This window comes from Ranitomeya variabilis, chromosome 3 (genome assembly GCF_051348905.1).
Source record: "Ranitomeya variabilis isolate aRanVar5 chromosome 3, aRanVar5.hap1, whole genome shotgun sequence".
Taxonomy (NCBI): domain Eukaryota; kingdom Metazoa; phylum Chordata; class Amphibia; order Anura; family Dendrobatidae; genus Ranitomeya; species Ranitomeya variabilis.
The window spans coordinates 441,963,452-441,990,886 of record NC_135234.1 but is presented as its reverse complement, the minus strand read 5'-3'; the positions used below and the strand labels follow the sequence as shown (position 1 = coordinate 441,990,886).

The following is a 27,435-nucleotide window of genomic DNA, read 5'->3' as shown; positions in this document are numbered from 1 at the left end:
TGAAAATTGCTAAATTTTAAATTTTTTTGCCATATTTCTGTTTTTTCATAAATAATTGCAAGTAATATCGAAGAAATGTTACCACTACCATGAAGTACAATATGTCACGAAAAAACATTCTCAGAATCAGCGGGATCCGTTAAAGCGTTCCAGAGTTATAACCTCATAAAGTGACAGTGGTCAGAATTGTAAAAATTGGCTCAGTCATTAAGTACCAAATTGGCTCTGTCACTAAGGGGTTAATAATGCTTTAAGCAATGTGGCATAGTAGGTGTTATATGTCACTACTGTATATAGTGGAGTCAAATGTTTAGCCTGTCTTTGTGAAGAATGGATTGATACTTTGATGGATGGATGGATTTTACTGCCTTGTCATGGACAGTGTATTCTCACTTCTTAACATATTGTATCCAGTATAATACAGTCTTGATTGATATTTTTTACTTTATGGTTGTTTCGATTCCATTGACAGTTGCTAATCATTATATGCCAGGAATGATGATAATAATGCTTTTTTCTTACATACATTTGTTTTGTTACCATACAGAGATCTGTAACTTACTTTTGTTGTATTCCGCTTTATTTAACTTTAGGCCTCCTAGGGCCACATTGTCTACAGACGACTGCTCTAGCTCGTATAAGCTGCCTGATAACCTTCTGAACTGCTTTCGAATGGTTGGAGTTGGTGAATTTCCCGTCAGGTTTATTCTTGAAGCAAAGCTCCTTCTGAAAGGTATTTAAAGCATAATTACCAGATTAATGGGAACCTGTCACTCGATTCATGCTGCCTAATTGCAGCCAGGCATGTTTTTCTCTAAAACTCTTCTTTCAGAGAAAAAAAGTTTGAAGAGCTGGCTGGGAACTATTGGGAGAGACCTGACTAGTCCAGTGCTGTCCCTGATCGGCTTCTTCCTGCGCTGCTCTAGCTGTTTCACAGGTCTCTACCTTTGCACACACATAGGAGAAACCTGTCAATCAACTAGAGCCGTGCAGAGAGATGCAGAGAAAACATATGTAGAGACATGATTCAGTGGGTGCTCTTGTCCACTAGCCTAGATGTCTTTAGAAGGACCGCATGAGCCCGTGCTCTTTCCACTGCCCACTGCCCACATACTTCTTCCCCGTGGCAGAATCCTACTCACACAACACAAGGTGAGGATAACACACTGCAGTAATATTTTATTTGATCACCAACAGTCAACAACATATAGTATATTCCTAGCAAGTACACAAGGTGGTGCAAATGACAGTCTCACTCTTCCATTGGCTCGCGGATTAGAAACACTGCAACTTCAGAGCATCCAGGTCCAACTACCCCAACCAGTAGCAACCCACTTTTGTTGGACACCCACAGAGAGGAGGTAGCAGCAAGTTTAGGAAACTGACCGAGCACAGTGAGGTTTGCAGCCAGGTGACCTGATTTTCCCAACCTGGGTTCTCCAAATGTCTTTATGGGTTCAGTGATTGGCAGTGGAGCAGATCTGTATTCCATAAGCTGGAGCCGTTTTTCCTTTGGCTGATGTCCTGTGGAGTCTCTTTGAAAACAGAGATGGATACCTTTTATATCTACAGCTCTCATTCAGGGCATTCTCTCATAGGATTGGAGGAAGGTGGGGGGATGTAATCCCTCATTGGTTGATTGTTTCATTAGCCTGCATATTTGTTTTCCAAGTTGTGCAGACTAGTACAACGCACGGGACTGATGCAATACATAATCAGCAGGCATTCCACAAATTAACATTCAAGAAAAGTCAATGGACAGTCTCACATGAAACAATGGCTCATGTCTCGTGACCTACTGAACAAATGAACAATACGTCTCACATAATTAAAAATAATTCACCCCCCCGCATAAATGACCAGGTTAGCGCTGCAGCTTCACAACATTTCTGGCAGCAATGTCTAATTAATGCTGACCATGGTTTAAGCAGCATGAATTGACCGACAGATTCCATTTAAAGACAGTAAAAGCATGACAATAACCTGATATTAATGCACTTTGGCCCCAATTTATCATTGCATTTGCTCCTATTTTGTCTAATTTTGCATGTTTTGTGCCTTTGTTTTTGCTTGCATCCAATTCATTATTCTATTTGCTCCTTTTTTAAGTCTATTTTATGTTTTTTTTTTCATTTTGTGGGTGAAGTCTAGAATTTCCAGATGTTTTAGCCTGATTCATCAACTGCAACCTTTTAAAAATCTGCAAACTTTGTTGCATCTCCACTCCAGCCCTCCTCTGGTGTATTTTGAGTATGCCAATATGCTGGCACAATTCAAGACGAGAAAAAAGCCCATTTTTTACTTTGCGCCAAATTCATGAATCACATGTACCATTTTAATGGATTTGGCACCGCAAAAATTGTAAACTAGACCACAAGACAAAAAAGAAAAGTCACTTAAAAAACGCCCTTTTCTACAATTTAATTGTACTTGCTTGTATAGACCAGAAGTCCACTGACATCCAGTATAACTAAAATATTCCTTGTTAAAATGTGCTGAATGTCAGGTAGTTATCATAACTTTATGTTACTGAGCAATAATAACGTTACAAATGAATTCATTCATTTGAGATAGATTAAATTACTTGCTCTAAATTTCTGGCAAATAAAGGAATATACTTTATGCAGTGCTTGAAGTTAGTGTAGATGTACAGCTAAACGGATCTTTAAAATATTTTTAATTGCAATTCATTCTTGGCAGTTATATGAGACAGATATAACAAAAAGAACCACATTTGGCCGTCTGAGACAGCAAACAGGCTGTATGCCACCATAGCAGATGGATAGTAGTATATTAAGCCAACACAACATATCAATGCATCTCTAATGTGTTTATTGAGGGGAGCAATCCAAGCCTGGGGATGAAGCGCTGACACTCACTAAGCTTCTGTTTGTACTGGATTGACAGCTAACTATACCCACAACATCAGCATATAATACCCGACATACATCAGTTCGACAAGGAAACAGTGGCAAAGTGGTTAACTAAGGTTTATGCCATTTATAACTTGCGTGACAAATAGGTCATCACGTATATTTTAATCTATTTATGTAATTTTTTAGGTATACATCATTATTGATGACCTCTATATACCTCCTTAGGCTAGGTTCACATTGCGTTAAAGCAGCCCGTTCAACACATGCATTAAACGGGCTGCGTTAACGCAAGTGCCGACATGCTAGCGCAGATAGAGCTAGCAGATGCTCTATCTGCGCTAGCGGTGACGGACCCGGAAATGCTGCAGCCCGCGTACAAGGGTCCGTCACTCAATGACGGCACATCGCTAGCAATGCGCCCGAAATAGGACTTAATGGCAGCGTTAACAAACTGCGTTACACCGCGTTATGCCACGGTGTAACGCAGTCCGTCTAACGGACTGCTAGAACTTAATGTGAACCCAGCCTTATTCAGGCTCATTTGGCTCAGTAACTATTTTAGCATCTACAATCTGGAGAGATCTGCCCTCTTTCTCTTGTCCTTATATCTTTTTTATATTAAAAGCAGGCATTACATTTTCCTTGTACAAGATGAATGGAAACTTACATAAACCTTTTTCTTCTGTACTCAAGTCTATTCCAACTTTTTTATGAAGAAAGTTGTACAGAAGTTTAGATTTGCCGAATGTAGTGTGAAGCCAGGCCTAGTTGATTGCTTTTCTTCCCATTGGTGGTTTAGTTGCATGTAATTCATTATCATACCATACTTTGTAAGCTTCTTGAAGGGTTTGTATCTATGCATAGCAGCCAATCTGAGCAAGAAGGGTTGCAATGTAAATCATGAATGAGATCAGAGTCAGTGCTTCCACTAAACCTTTGCAACAATGACAAGGGCAATTTTATGTAGTTTTTTTCTTTCTTACTGCATGGAATAGTATGGTAGATTGCTCCATTCCATACAGAAGTCTATACTACAATGACATACTGATTTAGATAACTTGAAATTTAGATTGTGAGCCCAAATGGGGACAATGATTCTGATGTCTGTAAATCGCTGTGGAATTAATGAGGCCAAATAGGTGAGTAAAATAATTAAAACACTGTAGCGTACAGCAGGAAATACTCCCAGTAAATACCTCGGATTAAATACTTTTATGCTATGAGCCTAAATCAAAGAGTAGGACATGGCCAAATGAGGGGATCTAGGTTTAAAAATGCAATCACAACTCCAATACACAAAAAAGGAATGCCAAAACCAATTACCATATTTTTGGACAATAAAACACAATTTCTCAAAAGTGTGTCCATCTTATAACCTGCAGTCAACTTCCTTAGTGACTGAGCAGAGCCTTAATGCAGCATCCTTCTTGATCCAGAGAGAACTGAGCAGCTGCCAAGCAGAGATGAGTGAACTTGTTTGGAGAACGTTTGCCAATCTCAAAGTCGGCATGAATGTTACACATTCGGATTCGTGTTCGGAATCCCAAGCATTTTTCTCAAAATCGTCAAAAGTCTACCAAAGTTCGGTAAATGATCGAGGCATGAGCTGATGAGAGACTACTACTCCCATCAGTCTACGTCTGCTGTCACTGATAACAATGGGGGCAAGAGGCAGCTGATGGATGTAGTCATCAGCTGGCGCCTGTGCTCAAAGTAAAGAAAAAAAAAGTTAAAATAAAGAAATAAATATTGAAAAAAAAAAGAAATACAATGTATACTCACCTTACACCTAATTGATGAAGCCCTTGTCTTCTGTAAAAAAAAAAAATTGAGACACTTATAAAGCAGTCACATCAGCTGATGTGACTGCTCAACCTGGCAGCTGGCGACACACTGACAGGGGCATGTAATCACTCCTGCAGTATGTAGGGCTGAAGTGCCATAAGTGAGGTCACTGGATTTCACCAGCTGATGAGCTCCAGTGATCTCACTTATGGCTCTGTTGCCTGAAAAAGTTCTCATGCAGCAGTGGTGCCATAAGTGAGATCACCAAGACTCATCAGCTGATGAACTCTGGTGAATTTTCTCACTTCAGCTTAGCGCTACACACTGCACTGCATTACCTTTTGTGTCAGTGTGTAGCCTGCTGCAGGGTAGAGCAGTTGCATCAGTGACTACTCTCAAAGTCATTAGGATCATCGTGGGACATTATGGATTATCTCTTCACTTCGGACAGGTGAGGAATATGGTTATAATTCATTTGCAGGGGACATTGACTTCAATGGACTGGGCGATGACGTGAATATGGTTTAATTTAAAGTCAATAAAGGGGTCTGTGTCATTATTTCAAATAAAGGACTTTATTCTGGGTGTATTTTTTTTTTATACAATATCACTATGGGGTTAGTAATGGGGATATCTTATGGATGCCTCTCCATTACTAACCTCTGTGCTTGTTGTCACCAGACAATACAATGGTGACATCAACCCAACAAATATGAACCCCACTTGCCACAGCCATAGGGCAAATGGGAAGAGCGGGGCAAAGCTCCAGAATTCGTGCATCTAATAGATACGCCTTTTCTGGGGAAGCTGCGGGCTGCTATGTTTAGGCTGTTTAGGTCAATTTCCATGGCCCCTTACCAGCCTGAGAGTACCAGCGCCGAAATGTTAACTTTAGCTTGGCTGGTTGTCAACAATGGGGGGAACCCCATGCTGTTTTTTTTAAATTAGTTATTTAAATGATTTAAAAATCAGTGTGAAGATCCCTTTGTTCTTGCAACCTACAGCTGTCAATTTTGCCTGGCTGGTTATCAAAAATACAGGGAACCCACAATAATTTATTTTATTATTTATTTACAGTGGAATTGATGTGTCAATTGATGCCACTTTTCCTGGTGTCTGCCTCTAATTTGAGCAGTTTTGGTCCCGTATATGTTCGCCGTATAGTTTGCCGAAGAGTTCACCGAACATAACTGAACATAACTGAAATTCGATGGGAGGAAAAACCAAACACATAGGCAACACCTACAGGGGGTAGGTGTTGCCTATGTGTTTGGTTTTTCCTCCCATCGAATTTCAGTTATGTTCAGTTATGTTCAGTGAACTCTTCGGCAAACTATACGGCAAACATTGGGAAGTTTGGCGAACATAGCCGAACTGAACCTTAAAAGGTTCATCTCTACTGCCAAGTCTCTTTCCCTCAGGGATTTTTCAGTCTTCTGATTTTTCCACGTACAAGAAAAATGGACAGATTATTCCGATCAGACTTTGATCAGAGTTTGATCAGGTTGTGGTCTGAGAGTCATCCTTTTTTTCTCATACGTGTTGAAATAAAAATAAGATGTTTCTCCACCTTCTCCATTCTGATAGTCTGTAAAAATCAGACTGAATTTCGATTTTTTTCACGGACCCATTGACTTGCATTGACAATTTTTATCTGACCCTCAGATCAAAATAGGACGTGTTTTTGCGATTCTCAATGGAAAACTCGGTTTGAAAAAGATGTGAGTGGCCGCATAGACTATCACCTGTACTAGTGCTATCCATTAAAAACATGGATAGCATGTAGCAATATGTTATATGTTCATGTGGCCTCTAGGGGTCTCACTACTTTTATGTGTGTTCTATATTCTTTGTTTGCAACTTGTTGGATGTTGTTGTTCACTTGTTTCATGTAATGGAGGTTGAGGCATGATGTGAATAAAGAGCCTGGAGATACTCAAAGAGTGTGATTCATGACAGAATTCATCAAACAGAACATAGCACTCGTACGTGAAAATCGCACCCCTGAATGAGCCTTAATGCACACTAATCTGTCTGATTAGCAGAAGACAGAAGTGAAATCTAAAGTGGACATGCAACAGCACACCATTGCACAGCAGAATAAATTCAAGTTCTCAACTATATCTGCCACAATGTTATGTGTTTCTACTGTGCATGTAGCAATGCTGTGTATTCTGCAGAAATGTGTGTGTACATTTAGGCCCTGATTCATCAAAGTGATTCATAAGTCGCTTTGAAAAGTGTCAAAGTTTTTGTTTTGGTGTTTTCATGCCAATTTTGCCCAGCTTGGCCAAAATCGGTGGAGCTGACGTGGGACAATAACATAAGCTGGTTAGTAAATATTAACTACATCTTCTACCTTCAAGCATGTAAATTAAAGATAATTAACCCCTTTCCATTTTTCTTTTTGTTCACTTTTTTTGCCTATATGCCATGAAAAAAATGCATAGCATCAGATAGTAGAATATTTCCTGTATTTCTTAGAATCACAAAGATATTATAGTTATTTTTATTAAGTATATAGTGTTACAACAGAGGGGATAAGGTTACAAATGAGCGTGGCACTCAGTCAAATACTCTGATACGTGTTATACTTTGAGTTTTGTGTGTTTATTGTTATTTTATTTTAAATATTACAATTCAGCTAGCTGAAAATACCACAGCTTTGTTTTACACTTAGTCCTATTACCCCAATTTATTAAGAATATCAAAATATATGAAGGTGGCTTACATTGAGCTGCAAATTATCATTAGGATGTTATTTGCTTGGTGTAGGTTTCCCCAATGCATTCCAATAAATCTTGGTGAATTTTAATTAGGTAGATCTATCAACCATTCTTCACGGATACGTATGTCCGTTATTATAAATTGTAAAGCATTTAAAAACTTGAAATTGCCTTATCAGCGCTTGTAATTTTCTTCGACAAGAGTGTGTAGACAGGATGGATCTGATGTAAGAGCCTGGAGATACTCAAAGAGTGTGATTCATGACAGAATTCATCAAACAGAACATGGTGGCAGCCGGGCACAGAACCTACAAATTCTCAGAGCTTATATGAGGCTGGAACTGCACAGATCACTGCAACTGTAAGTACAGATTCCCTGACAGTACAGCAAAATGGAGACTGGTCTGAAGCCCCCTCAGAGACTGGATGTCACTTCATGTAATCTGTCCCAGACCTGGAGACATTGGAAGGAAGAGTTTACACTGTATGTGGATCTGACTGTGGGCCCCACTGACGACAAACGGAAAGTAAAGCTGTTTTATTACCTAATTGGGGAAAATGGCAGAGAATTAGCCCACACCTTGCTCCCAGACACAGACAACCTCCTCCTAGCAGACATTGTGCAGACATTTGATAAACACTGTGACCCAAAGAAGAATGAGACAGTGGAAAGATATAAGTTTTTCACAAGACATCAGGAGGATGGTGAAAATGTGGACAGATATCTGACAGAGCTGAGGAGACTTGCAGAAACATGTGGCTTTGGAGAGATCAGGGACAGTCTAATCAAGGACAGAATGGTGTGTGGCATAACGGACAGTCATCTCAAAGAAAGATTACTGAGAGAGGAAGGCATGACTTTAGAGAAATGTATGCAAATCTGCAGGGCTGCGGAGCTCACACAGCACAGCCTGAAGATGATGGCAGGCACCAGTGAGAATGATGATGACAAGGTACATGCAGTATCTATAAAAGGAAAGACAGGACCAGACTACCCTATAAACACTGTCCACTGCAAGTATTGTGGGAAAAGACATGAGAGAGACAAAACCAAGTGTCCAGCATATGGGGAAACCTGCAGGTCATGTGGCAAGAAGAAGAATTACTCTGCTGTCTGCAGGCAGGGAAGAGGCAAACAGTACAGACAGCTCCACACTGTGACACCAGACACTGACAGTGCAGAGGACATTACATGGCTACAAATGCAGTCTACAACAGAGAAAGTCAATGTAGTCGGGCAGTCAGTAGTGAAGGATGCCAAGCAGCTTTATGCAACATTCTTGTTGGAGGAGAAGCCCATTAGATTTCAGCTGGATTGTGGAGCAAGCTGCAATGTAATTTCATTTGATCTGCTAAACAAACAGGTTTCTATTGAGCCAACTGACAAGTTACTGGTGATGTACAACAAAAGTGTTCTGAAACCAATGGGGACATGTAAGCTAAAAATACGAAACCCATGTAACAGAAAGAGTTATAGAGTTGAATTTACCGTGTTACGGGGTGGTAACCATGTACCATTACTGGGAGTAAAAGCAGTTCAGGCAATGGACTTAATAAAAGTACAGTCTCAGAACATTATGTCTGTTGAAGTTGCCCAGGATATACAAAATCCAAAACTAAATGCAGAGCACAACTTGGACATGCAGAAAATAAAAGCAGAGTATGCTGATGTATTTGAAGGTGATGGGTGCTTTGAAGGTAAATATAGGCTAGAAATTGACAACACAGTGCAGCCCACCAGATTACCCACAAGAAGAGTGCCTGTAGCTTTAATGCAACCGCTGAAAGTAGAACTGCAAGATCTACAGAGAAGAGGCATGATAGCACCAGTCCATAAGAGCACAGATTGGATCAGCAGTTTGGTCATAGCGCAGAAACCATCGGGCAAGTTAAGAATATGTATTGATCCTAAGCCACTCAACAAGTCGCTGAAACGAAATCATTACCCAATGCCAACATTAGATGATGTCCTACCAGATTTATCAAAGGCTAAAATATTTTCTGTATGTGATGTAAAAAATGGATTCTGGCATGTGGCCCTGACTGAAGATTCAAGTTTATTGACAACATTTTCTTCACCATTTGGACGCTTTAAATGGCTGAAAATGCCCATGGGACTAAAACCTGCTCCAGAGATATTCCAGCAGAAATTGATGCAGGCTTTGGAAGGACTTACTGGAGTGAAGACAATAGCGGATGATATCCTGATAGTGGGAGAAGGTGAAAATATGGAATCTGCAGTCAAGGATCACGATCAGAAGATGATACAATTTTTGGTCAGATGCAGAGAAAAAAACATAAAGCTGAATTTGGACAAATTCAAATTGAAAATGACAGAAGTGGCCTATATTGGTCATCGACTGACTTCAACTGGGGTCAGAGTGGATCCTGAAAAGGTGAGAGCAATACAAGATTTGCCTACCCCTACTGATGTTTCTGGAGTACAACGATTTTTGGGCATGGTGAATTATCTCTCAAAATTTTGCAGACATCTGTCAGACATGTGTGAGCCACTGAGACAGCTAACCCACAAAGATGTGCGCTGGGAATGGACAGAAAGCCAGGAGACTGCTTTCCGAGCAGTAAAGAATGCCATTGCAGATACAGCAACCCTAAAGTATTTCGATCCAGATCGAGAAGTGGTGGTACAATGTGATGCTTTGGAAAAAGGCCTTGGAGCCACATTAATGCAGAACAAACAGCCAATTACATTTGCAAGCAGAGCCCTTACAACAACAGAGCAGGGATATGCGCAGATTGAGAAGGAACTACTGGCTGTGGTATTTGGGATGGAGAAGTTTCACCAGTACACCTATGGTCGACGGGTAACAGTGCAGTCGGATCACAAACCATTGGAGAGCATTACAAAGAAACCATTACTAAATGCCCCAAAGAGACTACAGCGCATGCTGTTGCGACTTCAGAAATATGATGTTGACATCGGGTACTGTCCAGGAAGAGACTTACTGATTGCAGATACGCTAAGCAGAGCTTACCTTCCTAGCACAAATGATGAGGAGGAAGACATTGAAACCATCAACATGTGTAACTACCTTGCAGTGTCAAAAGAAAAGGTCAAGCAAATCCAGATTTTTACAGAGAAGGATAAAAGTCTCCAGAGTTTAAAAACTGTCATCTTGCAGGGCTGGCCAAAATACAAGCAGCATGCTCCGAGGGAAGTCTCACCATTCTTCCACATAAGAGATGAATTGTCAGTGCAGCAAGGAATCATCTTTAAAGGAGACAGGGCTGTTATACCTGCAGTTCTCAGAAGAGACATATTGAAAACATTGCACTCTTCTCACTTAGGCATGGAAGGATGCCTACGTCGTGCACGAGAATCAGTTTATTGGCCAGGAATGAATGACCACATAAAAAATTACATAGCACAATGTGAAATATGTGCATCCTGCAATGATAAGCAACCAAAGGAGACATTGCAACCTCATGAAATTCCACATAGGCCTTGGTCAAAAATAGGAACAGACTTGTTCACATGGAATGACAAAGAATACCTGATTACAGTGGACTATTTCTCTAACTTCTGGGAGGTTGATTTGGTGCAGGACACAAGGGCGAGAACAGTGATTAAAAAACTCAAGGCCCATTTTGCCAGGTATGGCATTCCAGATATCGTTTTCTCTGACAATGCGGCACAGTTTACGTCGGAAGAATTCAAAACTTTCAGTAAGAAGTGGGAATTTGAACACCAGACGTCTTCTCCGAGATATCCTCAGAGTAATGGGAAAGCAGAGTCAGCAGTAAAAACGGCCAAAAGACTCATGCAGAAAGCTAACCAGGCGGGTGCTGATGTATATCTGTCTATACTGGATCATAGAAACACACCCACCCAAGGCCTAGACAGCAGTCCGGCACAGAGGCTCATGAGTAGGCGTACAAAGACACTTGTACCAACTGCGTGTCATCTGTTAGAGCCAAAGCTGATGGGAAACATCGAAGCTAAATTACAGAAGAATCAAGCGAGGCAAGCTTTCTATTACAATAAATCGGCAAAGGATCTGCCTGAGCTCCAGAGAAATGACAACATTCGGCTGCAGCCAAGCAGCACATTTGACACACACTGGCAAAAGGCGAAGGTTGTCCAGAAACTGGGACCTCGGTCCTACGAAATTCTAACAGACGACGGAAGAAGACTAAGGAGGAATCGGAGACATTTGAGGAAAACGCGAGAAAGAGATGATTCATGGCCTTTTGAACAGTATCCAGACACCCAAGACAACGAGGCAGAAAGTACAAGTCAGGCACCAACAGTGACAGCTGACCATCAGGGTGAGGACTCTGGCCAGAGACAGACAATATCAGAAGAACTACCAGATATACCAGATGTAGAAAGGGACACATCTTATATTACCAGAGCTGGCAGAATTAGCAAAAAGCCGGCGCACCTCAAAGATTATATCTAACTGGATGTACTAGGTTAATTTCTAACTTTGTCATAGTATACTTTAGTTTAGTATCTTTTATTGTTCCTCCAGTTAAAAGAGAAAGGATGTAGCAATATGTTATATGTTCATGTGGCCTCTAGGGGTCTCACTACTTTTATGTGTGTTCTATATTCTTTGTTTGCAACTTGTTGGATGTTGTTGTTCACTTGTTTCATGTAATGGAGGTTGAGGCATGATGTGAATAAAGAGCCTGGAGATACTCAAAGAGTGTGATTCATGACAGAATTCATCAAACAGAACATAGCACTCGTACGTGAAAATCGCACCCCTGAATGAGCCTTAATGCACACTAATCTGTCTGATTAGCAGAAGACAGAAGTGAAATCTAAAGTGGACATGCAACAGCACACCATTGCACAGCAGAATAAATTCAAGTTCTCAACTATATCTGCCGCAATGCTATGTGTTTCTACTGTGCATGTAGCAATGCTGTGTATTCTGCAGAAATGTGTGTGTACATTTAGGCCCTGATTCATCAAAGTGATTCATAAGTCGCTTTGAAAAGTGTCAAAGTTTTTGTTTTGGTGTTTTCATGCCAATTTTGCCCAGCTTGGCCAAAATCGGTGGAGCTGACGTGGGACAATAACATAAGCTGGTTAGTAAATATTAACTACATCTTCTACCTTCAAGCATGTAAATTAAAGATAATTAACCCCTTTCCATTTTTCTTTTTGTTCACTTTTTTTGCCTATATGCCATGAAAAAAATGCATAGCATCAGATAGTAGAATATTTCCTGTATTTCTTAGAATCACAAAGATATTATAGTTATTTTTATTAAGTATATAGTGTTACAACAGAGGGGATAAGGTTACAAATGAGCGTGGCACTCAGTCAAATACTCTGATACGTGTTACTTTGAGTTTTGTGTGTTTATTGTTATTTTATTTTAAATATTACAATTCAGCTAGCTGAAAATACCACAGCTTTGTTTTACACTTAGTCCTATTACCCCAATTTATTAAGAATATCAAAATATATGAAGGTGGCTTACATTGAGCTGCAAATTATCATTAGGATGTTATTTGCTTGGTGTAGGTTTCCCCAATGCATTCCAATAAATCTTGGTGAATTTTAATTAGGTAGATCTATCAACCATTCTTCATGGATACGTATGTCCGTTATTATAAATTGTAAAGCATTTAAAAACTTGAAATTGCCTTATCAGCGCTTGTAATTTTCTTCGACAAGAGTGTGTAGACAGGATGGATCTGATGTAAGCTAGACCAATTCTTATGGTATCGTCGTCTGACAAGCAACTTATCTTGGCACATAATGATAAATCTTCAAAAATCTATTAGCAAATGTGCCATGTACTTGGCTAGCAGGAGATAACATAATTAGTCTACAAAGACGGGTAATTATTATAATTTGGCCTGTTGCTTCATTTGATGATTGTTTATAGAACATAATTTAGACATATTGCACAGGGATGTTTGTTTTTGCTCTGCTGATATTCTAGTATGTCTCTATCTATGAAAAATAATTTATCTACCTAAGGGGATAATCAAAGAGGTTATGCTCATATAGGTTGTCATTTCTAAATTGCTGTCATTGAACGTGCAGTGATTGGAATGTGATATTCCTTCCATGTATGCACAAATGTCAAGAAGAAAGCTGCTAATTACTGGTGGGGGCGCAGTTTGACTACAATGCAGCAGGTCTACTAGTCCTCTAGTGATAATGTCCTGCTGATAAACAGTGATTGTATAAAACTACACTAAACACCATTGAAATCAGGATCTCTTCCCCTATATTATGCTGCTCTCAGATTAGGTAGCAGAAACCTGGTGATAGGTTCCCTTTAACACACAGATACACATACAGTCTTATACATACATACATTCAGGGGTAACTGGGGTGCTGTTTTACAATCACTGTAACTCAAGCCATGTCTGCCTGCATAGAATGTAATGACGCTACGGCAGTCTGGATAGAGTTTGATTAGGACTGCTCCTGACCAGCCAACACTGCAGCATCATATGTTCTGTGTGGGTTTTCATTGCCTGAATAATGTCTCTATGGGGCAGGTACAATCCTCCTGTTACAGAACAAAACAGCCTGAGATTGTAGCTGAGTGGCTGATTAGAATCAGGAGCATGAGGATTATGCCATCCTCTGAGGTATACCTCAGTCCACTACATGAGGCAAGATGCTTATCACACCTCATGGGAGATTCGGTGTTGAATGGAAGGTGTTTAGTGAAGTAGACATGATGGATTGTTTCATTGATGGCTAATTTTATTTTCACTTTTATAAAGTACACAGCCCCTTGATTGTTTTATTTCTTGAATGCAAAACAATATTCACTTGTACACATAATAATGATCTAGGGATCTTCAGTGGGGAACCCATTTGAAATCAGACAGAGCATACACAAGGGCAGAACTGTAGGGCGAGCAGAGGAAGTGTCCACATCTAGGCTTTGGACACTCTGGGGGCAAAAAAGCCCATCTGTCATGTAAGAAAACACTAGTATTATAGATGTATACATTTTACATTGGAGTCCAGCAACTTCATGTCAATCCTCTGACTGTAGTTTTTCCAATAGTGGGTGCCAAACGTAGAATAAAAATAAGTGTGGGGTAGGCTTTTATCTCATCAACAGTGACCATGCTGGAGTAGTGTAAGCAACTAAGTAAGTAGGGCAGCATGGTGGCTCTGTGGTTAGCCTTGCAGCGCTGGGGTCCTGGGTTCAAATCCCACCAAGGACAACATCTGCAAGGAGTTTGTATGGTCTCCCAGTGTTTGCGTGGTTTTACTCCGGGTTCTCCGGTTTCCTCCCACACTCCAAAGACATACGGATAGGGAATTTAGATTGTGAGCCCCATCGGGGACAGTGATGATAATGTGTGCAAACTGAAAAACACTGCAGAATATGATGGCGCTATATAAATAAAAGATTATTTTTATTATTATAAGTAACTAGAACTTCAATCCCCTGAAGTGACTAAGGCTAAGTTCACACATACAGTGCTCTTCTTTCAGCACTATGTCAGGGTTTCTATTAGAATCCTAGAAAAAAGATTCTGACAGAAACCCTGACAGATCCATTCACTTCAATGAAGCCAATGAGATCATTTTGGACACTGTCTGGCCTCCGTCCTGGCCGTGTTTCTTTTCAGACGCGCATATAAACATTTTTTTGTAAACCTAACCTAATACATTCTATTGTATATTTATGTAATAGAGGTAGTGTGTGGGTAGGGGTGTCATCAGTATATTGTTGTTAAGAGTTTTCTTTGACTGGATTGAAAAATAAAGCTCGTACATAACCACTGATGTGTATGATCTCTTTTTCTGCTTACAGGATTTTCAAATGTTGCAGATTTGGCGCAAAAGCTCTGTGTCGTAATGGATTCTTTCTCGAAGTTATATGATGCAGATTTGTTGGCCTATGTGTCATCTGTCCATGGTGGGTTTTGTAAAGTATCTACAATAAACTTAACATTTATTTTTCCATTTTATTGAATTGTTTAATACTGTTTTTCTTCCCCTGTTCTTATTTATTTTATTTGAAGGAAAAAATTGTGGCTTATCAATGGCAGAGCTCCAGAATCTCCTTAATGAGGCCAGCCAGACTTTCAAATATCTGCATAAATGCCACATGGAGAGCCAAGGTAATTTTATTCTTTACATATTTTTTTTAACATGCAGAAATCTGCATTGCTTTTATGAAATCCCAAAAAGAATGCAAATAAAACAAACCATAGAAATGCATTATTAAAACTATAATATTGTTTGGATCCTCAATATTTATTCTGTTCTTAAATATGTAATATATGATGGATAATACAAAATTTCAGTAATGAAACATATGCAAACAATGTCCTTTATATAAAGATTTTATTATATTTAGATATTTCACATTTTTGTGCAGCAATATATGTCATTCACCCTGGCTGTTTAGGTGTTTAAGACCGATATAACAGCTGTTTTGTATAAATCAGTCAATCTGAACAAGATTAAGATGTCAAGCAGAGTTACAGTGTGGGTCATGAAGAGGAGAAAATATGGTCAATATGAACATCATCAGAAATTAGACTAGTCTATAAGTTTGTGGTTCGAATAAAGTACACTGAGCCTAGTACAGTGCTGAATTCACTAATCACAGTAGAGCTGAAATGCAGTCAAAACAAGGCAGGTGTCATATCAGAGACAACTTTTAACCCCTTACTGACATATCACTTACAGTCGTGTCATATGCCAGCTCCCTGACTTTGAAGTGGGCTTGCAAGCCAGACCAGCATCTTTCCTGGCAGATGATGGCTGTGATATTCATCCATCATCTGCCTCTGATAGCTGCGGGTGGAATGGAGCTCTTTCCATGGCTGTTAACCTGTTTCAGAGATTCAATGCGCGCCAACAGGGAGGCACGTCATTCTATGCACCCATTGGTGCTCCCGTGATGTGAAGTTTCCTTTATGAGACAACCACTTAAAGGAAAGCTATAGAGGGAGTAAACATACCCTAAAGGGCATTTGTTTATATGAATCTTTGACATTTGACTATAGATGAGCAGATCGATTAGCTGAGAATTATCTTTGAGTTAATTTCCTCAAATTTGCTGGTGTCTTGGCATTCAAATATTTTGTCTTTTGATTCACAAAGATACTGATGAAGAATCAGTATGATTAATAATCCAAAGATTCAATTGCTATAGGAATGAGCTGTGCCTGCATAATCTGTCTAACTGTGATATATTGCAGCTACAGCACCTTACTAATAGCATATTTTTAATTCTTCAGACAGTGCAATCAAGGAGCGCAATTTATTACCCCTTTTTCACTAAAGAAAAATCCTAAAACCAAAGGTTGTGTGTCAGAAACTGTACTTCCTGGCTTGGGAGGAAGGCAAGCCATTATGTTTTTGTCTTTTTAAGAGAAAAGAAAAATTTCCACAATCCAAAAATTTTAACACAACTGTCATCTACCTCACAAAGTTTGCGTGTCATGAATCACTTTTTAGTTGTTTTAGTACAATTCCTTTTTTGTAATAGTCAATCTCAGAGAGAAGGGAAAAAATGTGTTTGCAAGAAGACAAATTTAATTTCTCCTGTTCTGTGTTAGTTACTTGTCTCACACTTGTAACTTCCCTTCATGTAAATTGAGCTCTGGAGGCAGAGTTATCTTGCAGGCACCATCCTCCAAATAGCCTGGAAGAGCTAATTTAAATAAAGTGATAAAAGATGATTTCTCAACAACACATCTAATATGAGACATACAGGCATCACTCTAATCAGCAGTCTATAACCTGTATGCCCATATGAACAGTTTAGATAGTTAAAATGTGGTGACAGATTCCCTTTATCAATTTTAAAACAAAAAACTGACTGGCACATACTTATCAGAAAATTGGTGTGTACAGGTGAGAACAAGGAGCACCTGTACACACTGTATCTCTATATATAACAAACAAATAATAGTAGTGTTAAAGCATGTAAATATGAAATATATGAAATATGAATAGCATTTCTGGTCTAGGTAATAAAGAAAAAATTAAGATACCTAGCACATAATTTGGCCAATCATGCAAGCCCACAAGCCAATGTCAAGGCAATCTCTGGTTTGCTGGGAACCTACGTGTCTAGTGTATTACCCTCTCTTAGGCTAAAGACTGAATTTATGGGTAGGTAGGATCCTGCTGCAAATAAAATCACCACAAGCTGGCACAGCCTCCCTATATACTGCATGAGCCCCACACAGCCTCCCCCATATACTGAATGAGCCCCACACAGCCTCCCCCATATACTGCATGAGCCCCACACAGCCTCCCCATATAAAGCATGATTTCCACAGCGACTCTCCATATAAAGCATGGACCCCACACAGCCTCCCCACATACAGTATGAGGGCCACACAGCCTCCCCATATACAGCATGAGCCCGGAGCCTCCCCATATACAGCATGATCCCCACGCCGCCACCCAATATGCAGCATGAGCCCCACACAGCTTCCCCATATACATCATGAGCCCTACACAGGTTCCCCATATACAGCATGAGCCCAACACAGCCTCCCTATATACAGCATGAGCCCCACATGGCCACCCTATATACTACATGAGCCCCAAACAGCCTCCCTATATTCTGCATGAGAGCCACACACAGCCCCCCGTGTCTAGCATGAGCCCTACACAGCCTCCTTATATACTGCATGAACCCCCACAGACACCCTATATACTGCATGAACCCCACATAGCTTCCCTATATACTGCATGAGCCCCACATAGCTTCTCTATATACTGCATGAGCCCCATACAGCTTTCCTGTATGCTACACGAGTCCCACACAGCCTCCCCATATACTGCATAAGCCTTACACAGCCTCCTTATATACTGCATGAACCCCACAAGCCTCTCTATATACTGCATGAGCCCCACACAGCCTCCCTATATTCACTGCATGAGCCCCACATAGCTTCCCTATATACTGCATGATCCCCAAACAGCCTTCCTATATACTAAATGAGGCCCAACACAGACACCCTATATACTGCATGAGAGCCCTACACAGCCCCCCATGTCTAGCATGAGCCCTACACAGTCTCCTTATATACTGCATGAACCCCCACAGGCACCCTAAATACTGCATGAGCCCCATATAGCTTCCCTATATACTGCATGATCTCCATACAGCTTTCCTATATACTACAGGAGTTCCACACAGCCTCCCTATATACTGCATGAGCCCTACACAGCCCCCTTATATACTGCATGAGCCCCACAAGCCTCTCTATATACTGCATGAGCCCCGCACAGCCTCCCCCATATACTGCATGAGCCCCACACAGACACCCTATATACTGCATGAGCCCCACATAGCTTCTCTATATACTGCATGAGCCCCATACAGCCTTCCTGTATGCTACATGAGTCCCACACAGCCTCCCTATATACAGCATGAGCCCCACACAGCCTCCCTATATACTGCATAAGCCTTACACAGCCTTCTTATATACTGCATGAACCCCACAAGCCTCTCTATATACTGCATGAGCCCCACACAGCCTCCCTATATACACTGCATGAGCCCCACATAGCTTCCCTATATAATACATGATCCCCAAACAGCCTTCCTATATACTACATGAGCCCCACACAACCTCCCTATACACTGCATGAGCCCAACACAGACACCCTATATACTGCATGAGAGCCCCACACAGCCTCCTCATGTCCGGCATGAGAGCCTCCTAGCCACCCTATGTCCACCTGAGACCCCCATGTCTAGTATGAGAGACCCACAGCTACTCAATGTCCAGAATGAGACCCCCATAGCCTGACCATGTCCAGGATGAGACTCCCATAGCCTCCCCATGCCCAGGATGAGGCTCCCATAGCCTCCCCATGTCCAGCCAAAAATCCCATTCACATGAAAAAAAAGACCACATACTCACCTTGGTCCCGTTCCCATGGCACTCTGCTTCTTTTCCTGTCTCTGATGCGCTGACTCTCTGCAGTACACAGCTGACATGATGAAATGATGTTATCACGTCACCTGTTTCACATGCTGATTGGTGGAGGAAGTGGCCCCTCCTCCACCAATGAAGTCAGTGCAGATGGCGACAGCGGAGACAGTGGGCGGGCGTGGGAGGGCATGGTGCGGCCGTGGACAACTTTTTTTCAGCCCTCGGCCTCACGTTGCCCAAGTCTAGGCTACAGTATCCTTGCAGCTTAGTAACTGTGCACAAATCTCTGTTTTTTTGAACACATGACTGTCAGATGTTACACAACAAGACTGTGTGTAGGATATGACTGTTTAGTTATTAAGTATCACAGACATCTGCACACACAACAAAGTACTGGACATGATGCTCAAATAATGAGTAACACATGTAGTAATGATAATGTAATAATATAATGCTTACAGCATTATATTATTACATTATTATTACGTGTGTAATAATAATGTAATATATAACAGCAATTTTCATGTAGCCTTTTGTCTTTTGTGTTTTTACTTGAACCCTTATGGATAAGGACTACCGTTACTTGTTTTTTGGGGAAAGGAATAACCTTTTAAGTGTGTTTTACTTCTTTGCCTACTGTCAGTGATACCTAGAATAGATGTTTTGCAAAGTGCCATGTATGCTTCCATCAGGTACTTTTGGCTTTATTTAGGAGAGTCATAAGCTACAGCACTAGACGCTGGGGCATGTTGGTAATATATCTTAGTTCTATCCACAGCAGCACAATTGTGCTGAGAATATCATTGAAGAAGCTGCCACACGACGTTGAGGACCATAGCCCCTCCAATATGCTAATCAATGAAGAACATGGGGCTTGGGCTTCAATTATTTCGACTTTCACTTATTAGTACAGTAGCTTTGATGTGGATAAGAAGGAAGCTTATAGTTTTCAACTAACAAGTCCAGTAGAGACAATTGAAAACAAGTGACACAAGAAGAGGATTTGTTACTTTTATATCATAATAATACGTATTGTGCTGCAAGAGGATGATTTACAGATACAAGCTTATATCTCTGTAATATATACGCCAGAAAAAGACATACTGTCGTTGGCTCCTTTTCTTGCTGTTTGAGGTGCACATAAATTGGTGACTTGTTTATCTCGTTGCACATTTCCTAGAGACTACATCAAAAGCTTTAAGGATATTATGTGACAGATATTTGTATTCTGCTTTGACCATTGACTTTGTACTTGATGAAACAGAGGTATATCTCAGCAGATGACATGCTGCTACATAACTTCACGCTCGGATGTACCATTGTTTGCCTCCAATGAGTCACAAAACACTTTTCTTTGCAGCTAAACACAATTTCTTGTTTGTATTGATGTATCGCCATCTATTGCCTCCCCGGTAAGAAGTATAACAAGCCCAGATCTGTGATGTAATCCATCATATATATGTAGGAAATGTGATTAAAAGTACATGTAAATTTCAATATGGTAAGCTGCTTAAATTAATAGCACCAAAACTTCATTAGCGATATTTGTAAAGATGATATAGGTAGGATCTGTGATCTTCAATGCCAAGGTCTGTAGAATAAAAAAGTCCTGTACCTCTTGTATATATGAAAATTATAGGCCTAAATTTCAATAACTCCAAGCTACATTCATAACAATTTCATCTAGATGAGAGTAACTACCATGCAAATTATGCAAATCATCTACTTCAGTGTAACAACCATGCACATTATGTAAATCATCTACTTGAGCGTAACAACCATGCAAATTATGCAGCGCATATTAACACTAACACAACTCCACCATAGTTAGCGGAAGTCTGTCTGCTTCTATAAGTAATCGTAAATGACTTTATTGGAGAGGCTCCATTTATATACTTTTCATGTAAAGACTCATTAACAAAAATGCTCATTAAAAAGGTTTCTGACCCAGTGGATGGGTTATCTGATATGTGGATTATTGCTGCTTGTTGTTACATGCCTTCTATCTGGTTTTATATACCAGTGTATGTTATAGATTCTTATTCTATTCCCCTGCTGTTTTATGCCATATAATCTAGTTTCCTTTTACATTTATGGATTTTTTATGTATTTCAATAAAATTATGCTATTAATTTAAGATCCAGTTTGTCTCCAGTAGTTGTTGTGCTGACACATATATATAATTCTGAAAGGATCTGTAATTGAATTTAGATGTCACTGAATGGACTATAAAATCATTGGTTATCATTAAAGAAAGTCACATACTCCCTTTAACGACACACAGTGTAAGCACTGGTCCTGGTAGGGAATTCTGTGCTAACACCAGACATACCTTTAACCATACCTCTAGTTTTGCAGTAATCCTTCTATAATTTTATATGCAAATGATCTGCTCTGGGCACAATGGACGATGAAGCGTGATCCGAAGCACTTTCCCTCCAAAGGTTTAGCTAGGTAGCTTATCCTCAGCTTCATTGATGCCTGAACTGTGCTTGATTCGAAAAGAATTTGTGAGCTGACAGATTCCATTCTTGAGAAATATCCTGAATGGGGTGTTATGTCAATTACGTATAGATGAGGAGGTGCCCCATGGTGGGGGGCCAATACATTAAAGGGGTTGCAGGGGATAAATGTATTGATAACCTATCTATATGATAGGTCATAAATATAAGATTGGTGGGAGGCCAACACCTGGTACCCCTACTAAATAAATGAATGGTAAATTCACTGTAGAACATCCAACATCCAACAGAAAGGACCGATTCTCTGCAATGTGAATTATTATTAAAGTAGTGGTCCATCACTTACATATTGATAACTTATCTACCCCTCCACTTATCTTATATTAATGACCTATCATGTGGATAAGTCCTCAATGTGTTTGTCCAATGAAACCCCTTTAAAAGGAGTCTGTGAGCATGCTTCTGATGTGTAATCTGATGGTAGCATAAGGTAGGGGTTAAAACACAGATTTCATTGATGTGTCAAATATATTGCTATGTGCTGTTGTTTACTTATGCTAAACGTTTTATTAACCGGTAATTATCATTGCTGGACCACAGCAGCTACAGCAGCACTTGCAGGCTAGTCTGACTCCACCTCCTCCCAATATAAGCAGCTCACTGTCTATAGACATTGCATATACAGAGCCTGGTGTAGGCGCGGGCAGCTTTCTCAGCTCTGCTGCATAACTAAATCTCAGAACTCTGATTGTGTTAGAACCACTGCACCCGCTAAACTAAGTGATACATCATTGGATTCACATTCTGTTTGCCTGCACTATACATCTTTCAGATGAGGTTGCAAAAACCTGCTGGCAGATTTCCTTTAATGTGGCCTTGGATGTAAAGTATAAAGCATAGCCTTCTATCTGAAACTAAAATGTTGGATTGAAATGCTTCAATGATTAATCATTTCACCGTATCATATCCATTGCAAATGCCCATCCAGTCATAAAGATGGCAATACCTTTACTTACCATTCACTGAGCCAAGTGTTGCCTTTTTGCATTATTTGCCATTCAATTTTAAAATGTTATTGGTGTTCTCATTGCATCGAGGATCAATTTTCCTTTGAAGGTTTAAGCTTCTAAATGTAAGGCATCAATTTCTCTAAGGAAATATATAAACAACCAACACTCAAGACTTCAATACCGGATAACTATAGTGTTTTTTTCAAAAAGCCGGCATATTGGAGTAGTGCACGACTTATGTATCTCTCTCTATATACATCAAAATCCAACTGACAGAAGTGATTACAGCTTGTGAGTAATAAAGCAGAGCTGGCTGCCTCCGTGAGACATGGCTTCACAGCTATTTTCCGTATTCCTTCACACTCTTTAATAGACCTACTGAAAGGACCATCTTTCTTTCTGGTAGAGCAGTTATTAATCTCTGAGCAGTGTATTTCCATATCATTTTGGACGCTAATTTTCTCACTCTGGTATTACGGAAGCCAGAATTTGTGTCAGTTTTGATGCAGTGCAGCATGCCAGACAAAGAAAAGCCATAATTACCGCGGCTTTCATTTGAATTGCTAACCAGTCACTGACATTTTGAAATCTGACCAATTTCTTTGTGATTCAGAAATTAGTTGGAAAAATGTGTGCCTTGAATTAGAATTCAAGTGTTGAGACACAAAGGACATTAAGTAAATTGCATTACCACAAAACAAGAAGGACAACTTATTATCCGATACTGCCGCACCAGACGGATCAGATATTTATAATAATAAAGATGGTATTTAAGACTAAACCTTTTTATTGGCAGCATCATTCATTAGAACTGTTCTGCACAAGGTTTTGTTCCCCAAGTGCATATACATTTACCATTCTGCTTTCATGGCTAGGAATTGTCATTGATTTAGTAGTTTCCCACCTGCTAGAGAAGACTATTCTGTGTCCTTTGATTGAGTCTCATGCGTTCAGTCTCTTCGAGCCTGAGTTGAGCTGAAATTAGTGTAAGGATTAATGATGGTGCTGTAGTTGGATAAACCTCTTCAGACAAATTTCCAGTTAAACAGCTCCCCGCAGAGAGGTGGAGGGGAGTAATAATTTTACTATTTTATTTAGGTCATTGTTTTAGACCATTTATACTTTTTTTGGTCTGTCTGTTGCAGATTAAAGGACTATCTATGTACCATACTTCTGTACATTGCAATAGACAGTGATGTTTTATCAAAGCAAACGACTTAAGAAGACAATCTTTGGCTATATATATTTATAGCAGCCCAGATTCAGTGAATATGGTACTAAGCTGTAATACCGAGCACAGCTCTCGCAAAAGTACAGAACTGTGCCTGGTAAACAATAAAATGTGCATAGCCCTTTTAATTTGTTGATCTGATATTGTTATGGTTTAGCGCTAGGAGAGGCCATCATGAATTTTGTAGTTCCAGAAAACCACTTTAAACAGTTCAGATGTAAGACGCAGCCTTTCAGAGCAAAGCATAGATTGCTGCAACAGCCAGTGTCTGATTCATGCTGCCTGTGGTTTGGACAGCTGAACCTCCGATTAGGTTCCCTTTAAACTTAAGAGTTAGGCTGGAGCTACACATTGACATTTGCAGCACAACGGCAGTTCTCTGAAATGTCGCAGCACAAAATCATTTATACGACTTGTCTGTGACTTGCTGTCACATGACTATTTTAGAGCTCTGATTTTCTGTTAATAAAACCGCTAAGTTGCAGATAAGTCGTACGCAAGTCGCATGTCATTTATGACTTGCACTGAAGTCTGTGGCGAGTTGCATGCGACTGGTGACCAGTGACTAAATCCAACACATTTGGAAACATGCAATTGCAGTGTATTGCTGAGATTTACATGTCATATGACAAATGTTGCCATGTAGTCTAGGCCTTAAAGCGAAGAAAAAAGTATCCCATGTAGATCTCCTGAAATAATGATGTCTCAAGCCAGTGTTGCAATGTCACCAGAATTTTCCAAGAATGTTGCCTAGCAACAGGCCATTCATGCATTGGGTGACAACTATAGTTTGGACTCTTCTGTGTATTTGCCCTCATGTTATTGTTTATAAATAGGCTTGGATTGGTCCAATGGGGAACCGGTGAACCCTCAGGTAGACCCTGCACCCTACATGAGTAGTAGTTTTTCAGAATACACTTGATTCACTATTTACAGACTAGGGCAAGATCTCATAACTGATTTCAAATCTATCCTGTTCTTAATCATATAGAAAATAAGTAAATATGTGATTGAGAGTAATGTAACATTTTCATGTAGTTTAACAGTGGGCCTCCAGAGTCAATGTTACTGGTGGGACCATGGTACTCCAGCCCGTTCATAATGATACCAAAGACTCCAAATGCAATGTAATGTTTTTTAATATACTTTCATAATTTACTGTAGCTTTACCCTATCAGAATTTTTTTTTACTCTAACTGTAAGATTCTGCTTTTATTTCCAAGAAAAAGAGTTGGAAAGTAAGCAAACCCTTGAGGAAAGAGCGGTGGTCTCTGCAATACAAAATTGCTGGCTAACACAATTATCAAGTACTGAAGCAAGTGTTTTAAAGTCATTTGTTGAGGCAGAATGGCCAAACACCCTGAGTTTCCTGAATGGCTCATGTAACACTGTTGATGAAGCAGGTAAGGACAATTGACATTCTTATTAAGTGGATTTTTTTCTGCTCAGATACATAAATAAACATTGCATAGGGTTAGAAATGTTTCAATATATTTATAGATAGAATTAATTTCTGAAACATATTTGAATTATGAAGGTTTAATAAATCCTTCAAGTTATTTTCCTTTTTTTTCTCATTAGGATAGGTTATCAATAAAGGATCATAGTGGTCTCATATCTAGCACTCCCACCAATCAGCTGTTATATGTGCCATATGTGAATAGTGTATAGAGTAGTACACCACAGCTCCATACGCTGTTTAATGGCCACTGTCTGATAAAAGAGATCCATTTCTTTAGGAAAGAATAGGAACATTTTCCAAAACGTGTTAGCTGTAATGCTCAGTTTGTTTGCCTTTCAATTTCGGTCACATGGTGTTAGGTGTCGTGTTCCTGCCTCTGTACAGGGGGAATCTCGAACCACCTCTTCTGCGGTCTCCCATTCTTCTCTAGCCGCAGTGGAACCAGCTCAGCAGAGACGTCGGTCCCAGCATCTGGCTCAGGCTGATACTGGGCGACTGGTTTCTACTGTTCTTCCAGGCTCTGCCTTTGTAGCCAGTATTGGTCAGCAGCGAGCAGACGACTCTGGGACTAAGTCCTGCTTTTCCCCTTCTGAGCATGCCGAGGGTAAGATCTCTCATTGGAGGTCGGGGGTCACATGCTCAGATACTGCAGCAGCTCCCATTGGTCCTCTAGGAAGGTCCTGAAGTTGCTCAGGTACTGTAGCAGCTCCCATTGGTCCTCTAGGAAGGTCCTGAAGTTGCTGCAGCTATAAAAGGTTTGCATGGCTGCATGGCCATGCGCTAGTATCAAACCAATGTCTATGAGCACAGCGCCAGTGTGGTCATGTCTGGATGCGGTTAGGGTTTGGCTGAAATAAGCCCCTAGAATACTGGCACCTCCGATGAGGAGTTTGTATGAGTGTATTCATTGACATGGCTGAAATAAGCCGCTAGAATACCGGCACCGCCGGTGAGGAGTTGTTTGTCTGTTTTCTCTGACTGCATGACCACAGTTACATAGTTACATAGTTACATAGTTATTAAGGTTGAAGGAAGACTGTAAGTCCATCTAGTTCAACCCATAGCCTAACCTAACATGCCCTAACATGTTGATCCAGAGGAAGGCAAAAAAAAACCATGTGGCAAAGAGTAACTCCACCATGGGGAAAAAAATTCCTTCCCGACTCCACATACGGCAATCAGACTAGTTCCCTGGATCAACGCCTTATCAAGGAATCTAGTGTATATACCCTGTAACATTATACTTTTCCAGAAAGGTATCCAGTCCCCTCTTAAATTTAATTAATGAATCACTCATTACAACATCATACGGCAGAGAGTTCCATAGTCTCACTGCTCTTACAGTAAAGAATCCGTGTCTGTTATTATGCTTAAACCTTCTTTCCTCCAGACGTAGAGGATGCCCCCTTGTCCCTGTCTCAGGTCTATGATTAAAAAGATCATCAGAAAGGTCTTTGTACTGTCCCCTCATATATTTATACATTAAAATAAGATCACCCCTTAGTCTTCGTTTTTCCAAACTAAATAGCCCCAAGTGTAATAACCTATCTTGGTATTGCAGACCCCCCAGTCCTCTAATAACCTTGGTCGCTCTTCTCTGCACCCGCTCCAGTTCAGCTATGTCTTTCTTATACACCGGAGACCAGAACTGTGCACAGTATTCTAAGTGTGGTCGAACTAGTGACTTGTATAGAGGTAAAATTATGTTCTCCTCATGAGCATCTATGCCTCTTTTAATACATCCCATTATTTTATTTGCCTTTGTAGCAGCTGCCTGACACTGGCCACTGAATATGAGTTTGTCATCCACCCATATACCCAGGTCTTTTTCATTGACGGTTTTGCCCAGAGTTTTAGAATTAAGCACATAGTTATACATCTTATTACTTCTACCCAAGTGCATGACCTTACATTTATCCCCATTAAAGCTCATTTGCCATTTATCAGCCCAAGCTTCTAGTTTACATAAATCCTCCTGTAATATAAAATTGTCCTCCCCTGTATTGATT

At 40.2% G+C, this 27,435-nt stretch overlaps 1 protein-coding gene across 1 annotated transcript in view; it reads left to right on the top strand.

Moving 5' to 3' along the window:
* The first annotated feature begins 633 nt into the window (after positions 1-633).
* Positions 634-27,435, top strand: part of LOC143816267 (uncharacterized) — a 657,854-nt gene continuing 631,052 nt past the window's right edge. Inside the window, exons 1-4 of the mRNA XM_077296442.1 lie at positions 634-733; positions 15,163-15,267; positions 15,374-15,472; positions 25,188-25,367. Coding sequence (XP_077152557.1) covers positions 673-733; positions 15,163-15,267; positions 15,374-15,472; positions 25,188-25,367 — 445 coding nt within the window. The 5' untranslated portion in view covers positions 634-672. The remainder of the gene's footprint in view (positions 734-15,162; positions 15,268-15,373; positions 15,473-25,187; positions 25,368-27,435) is intronic.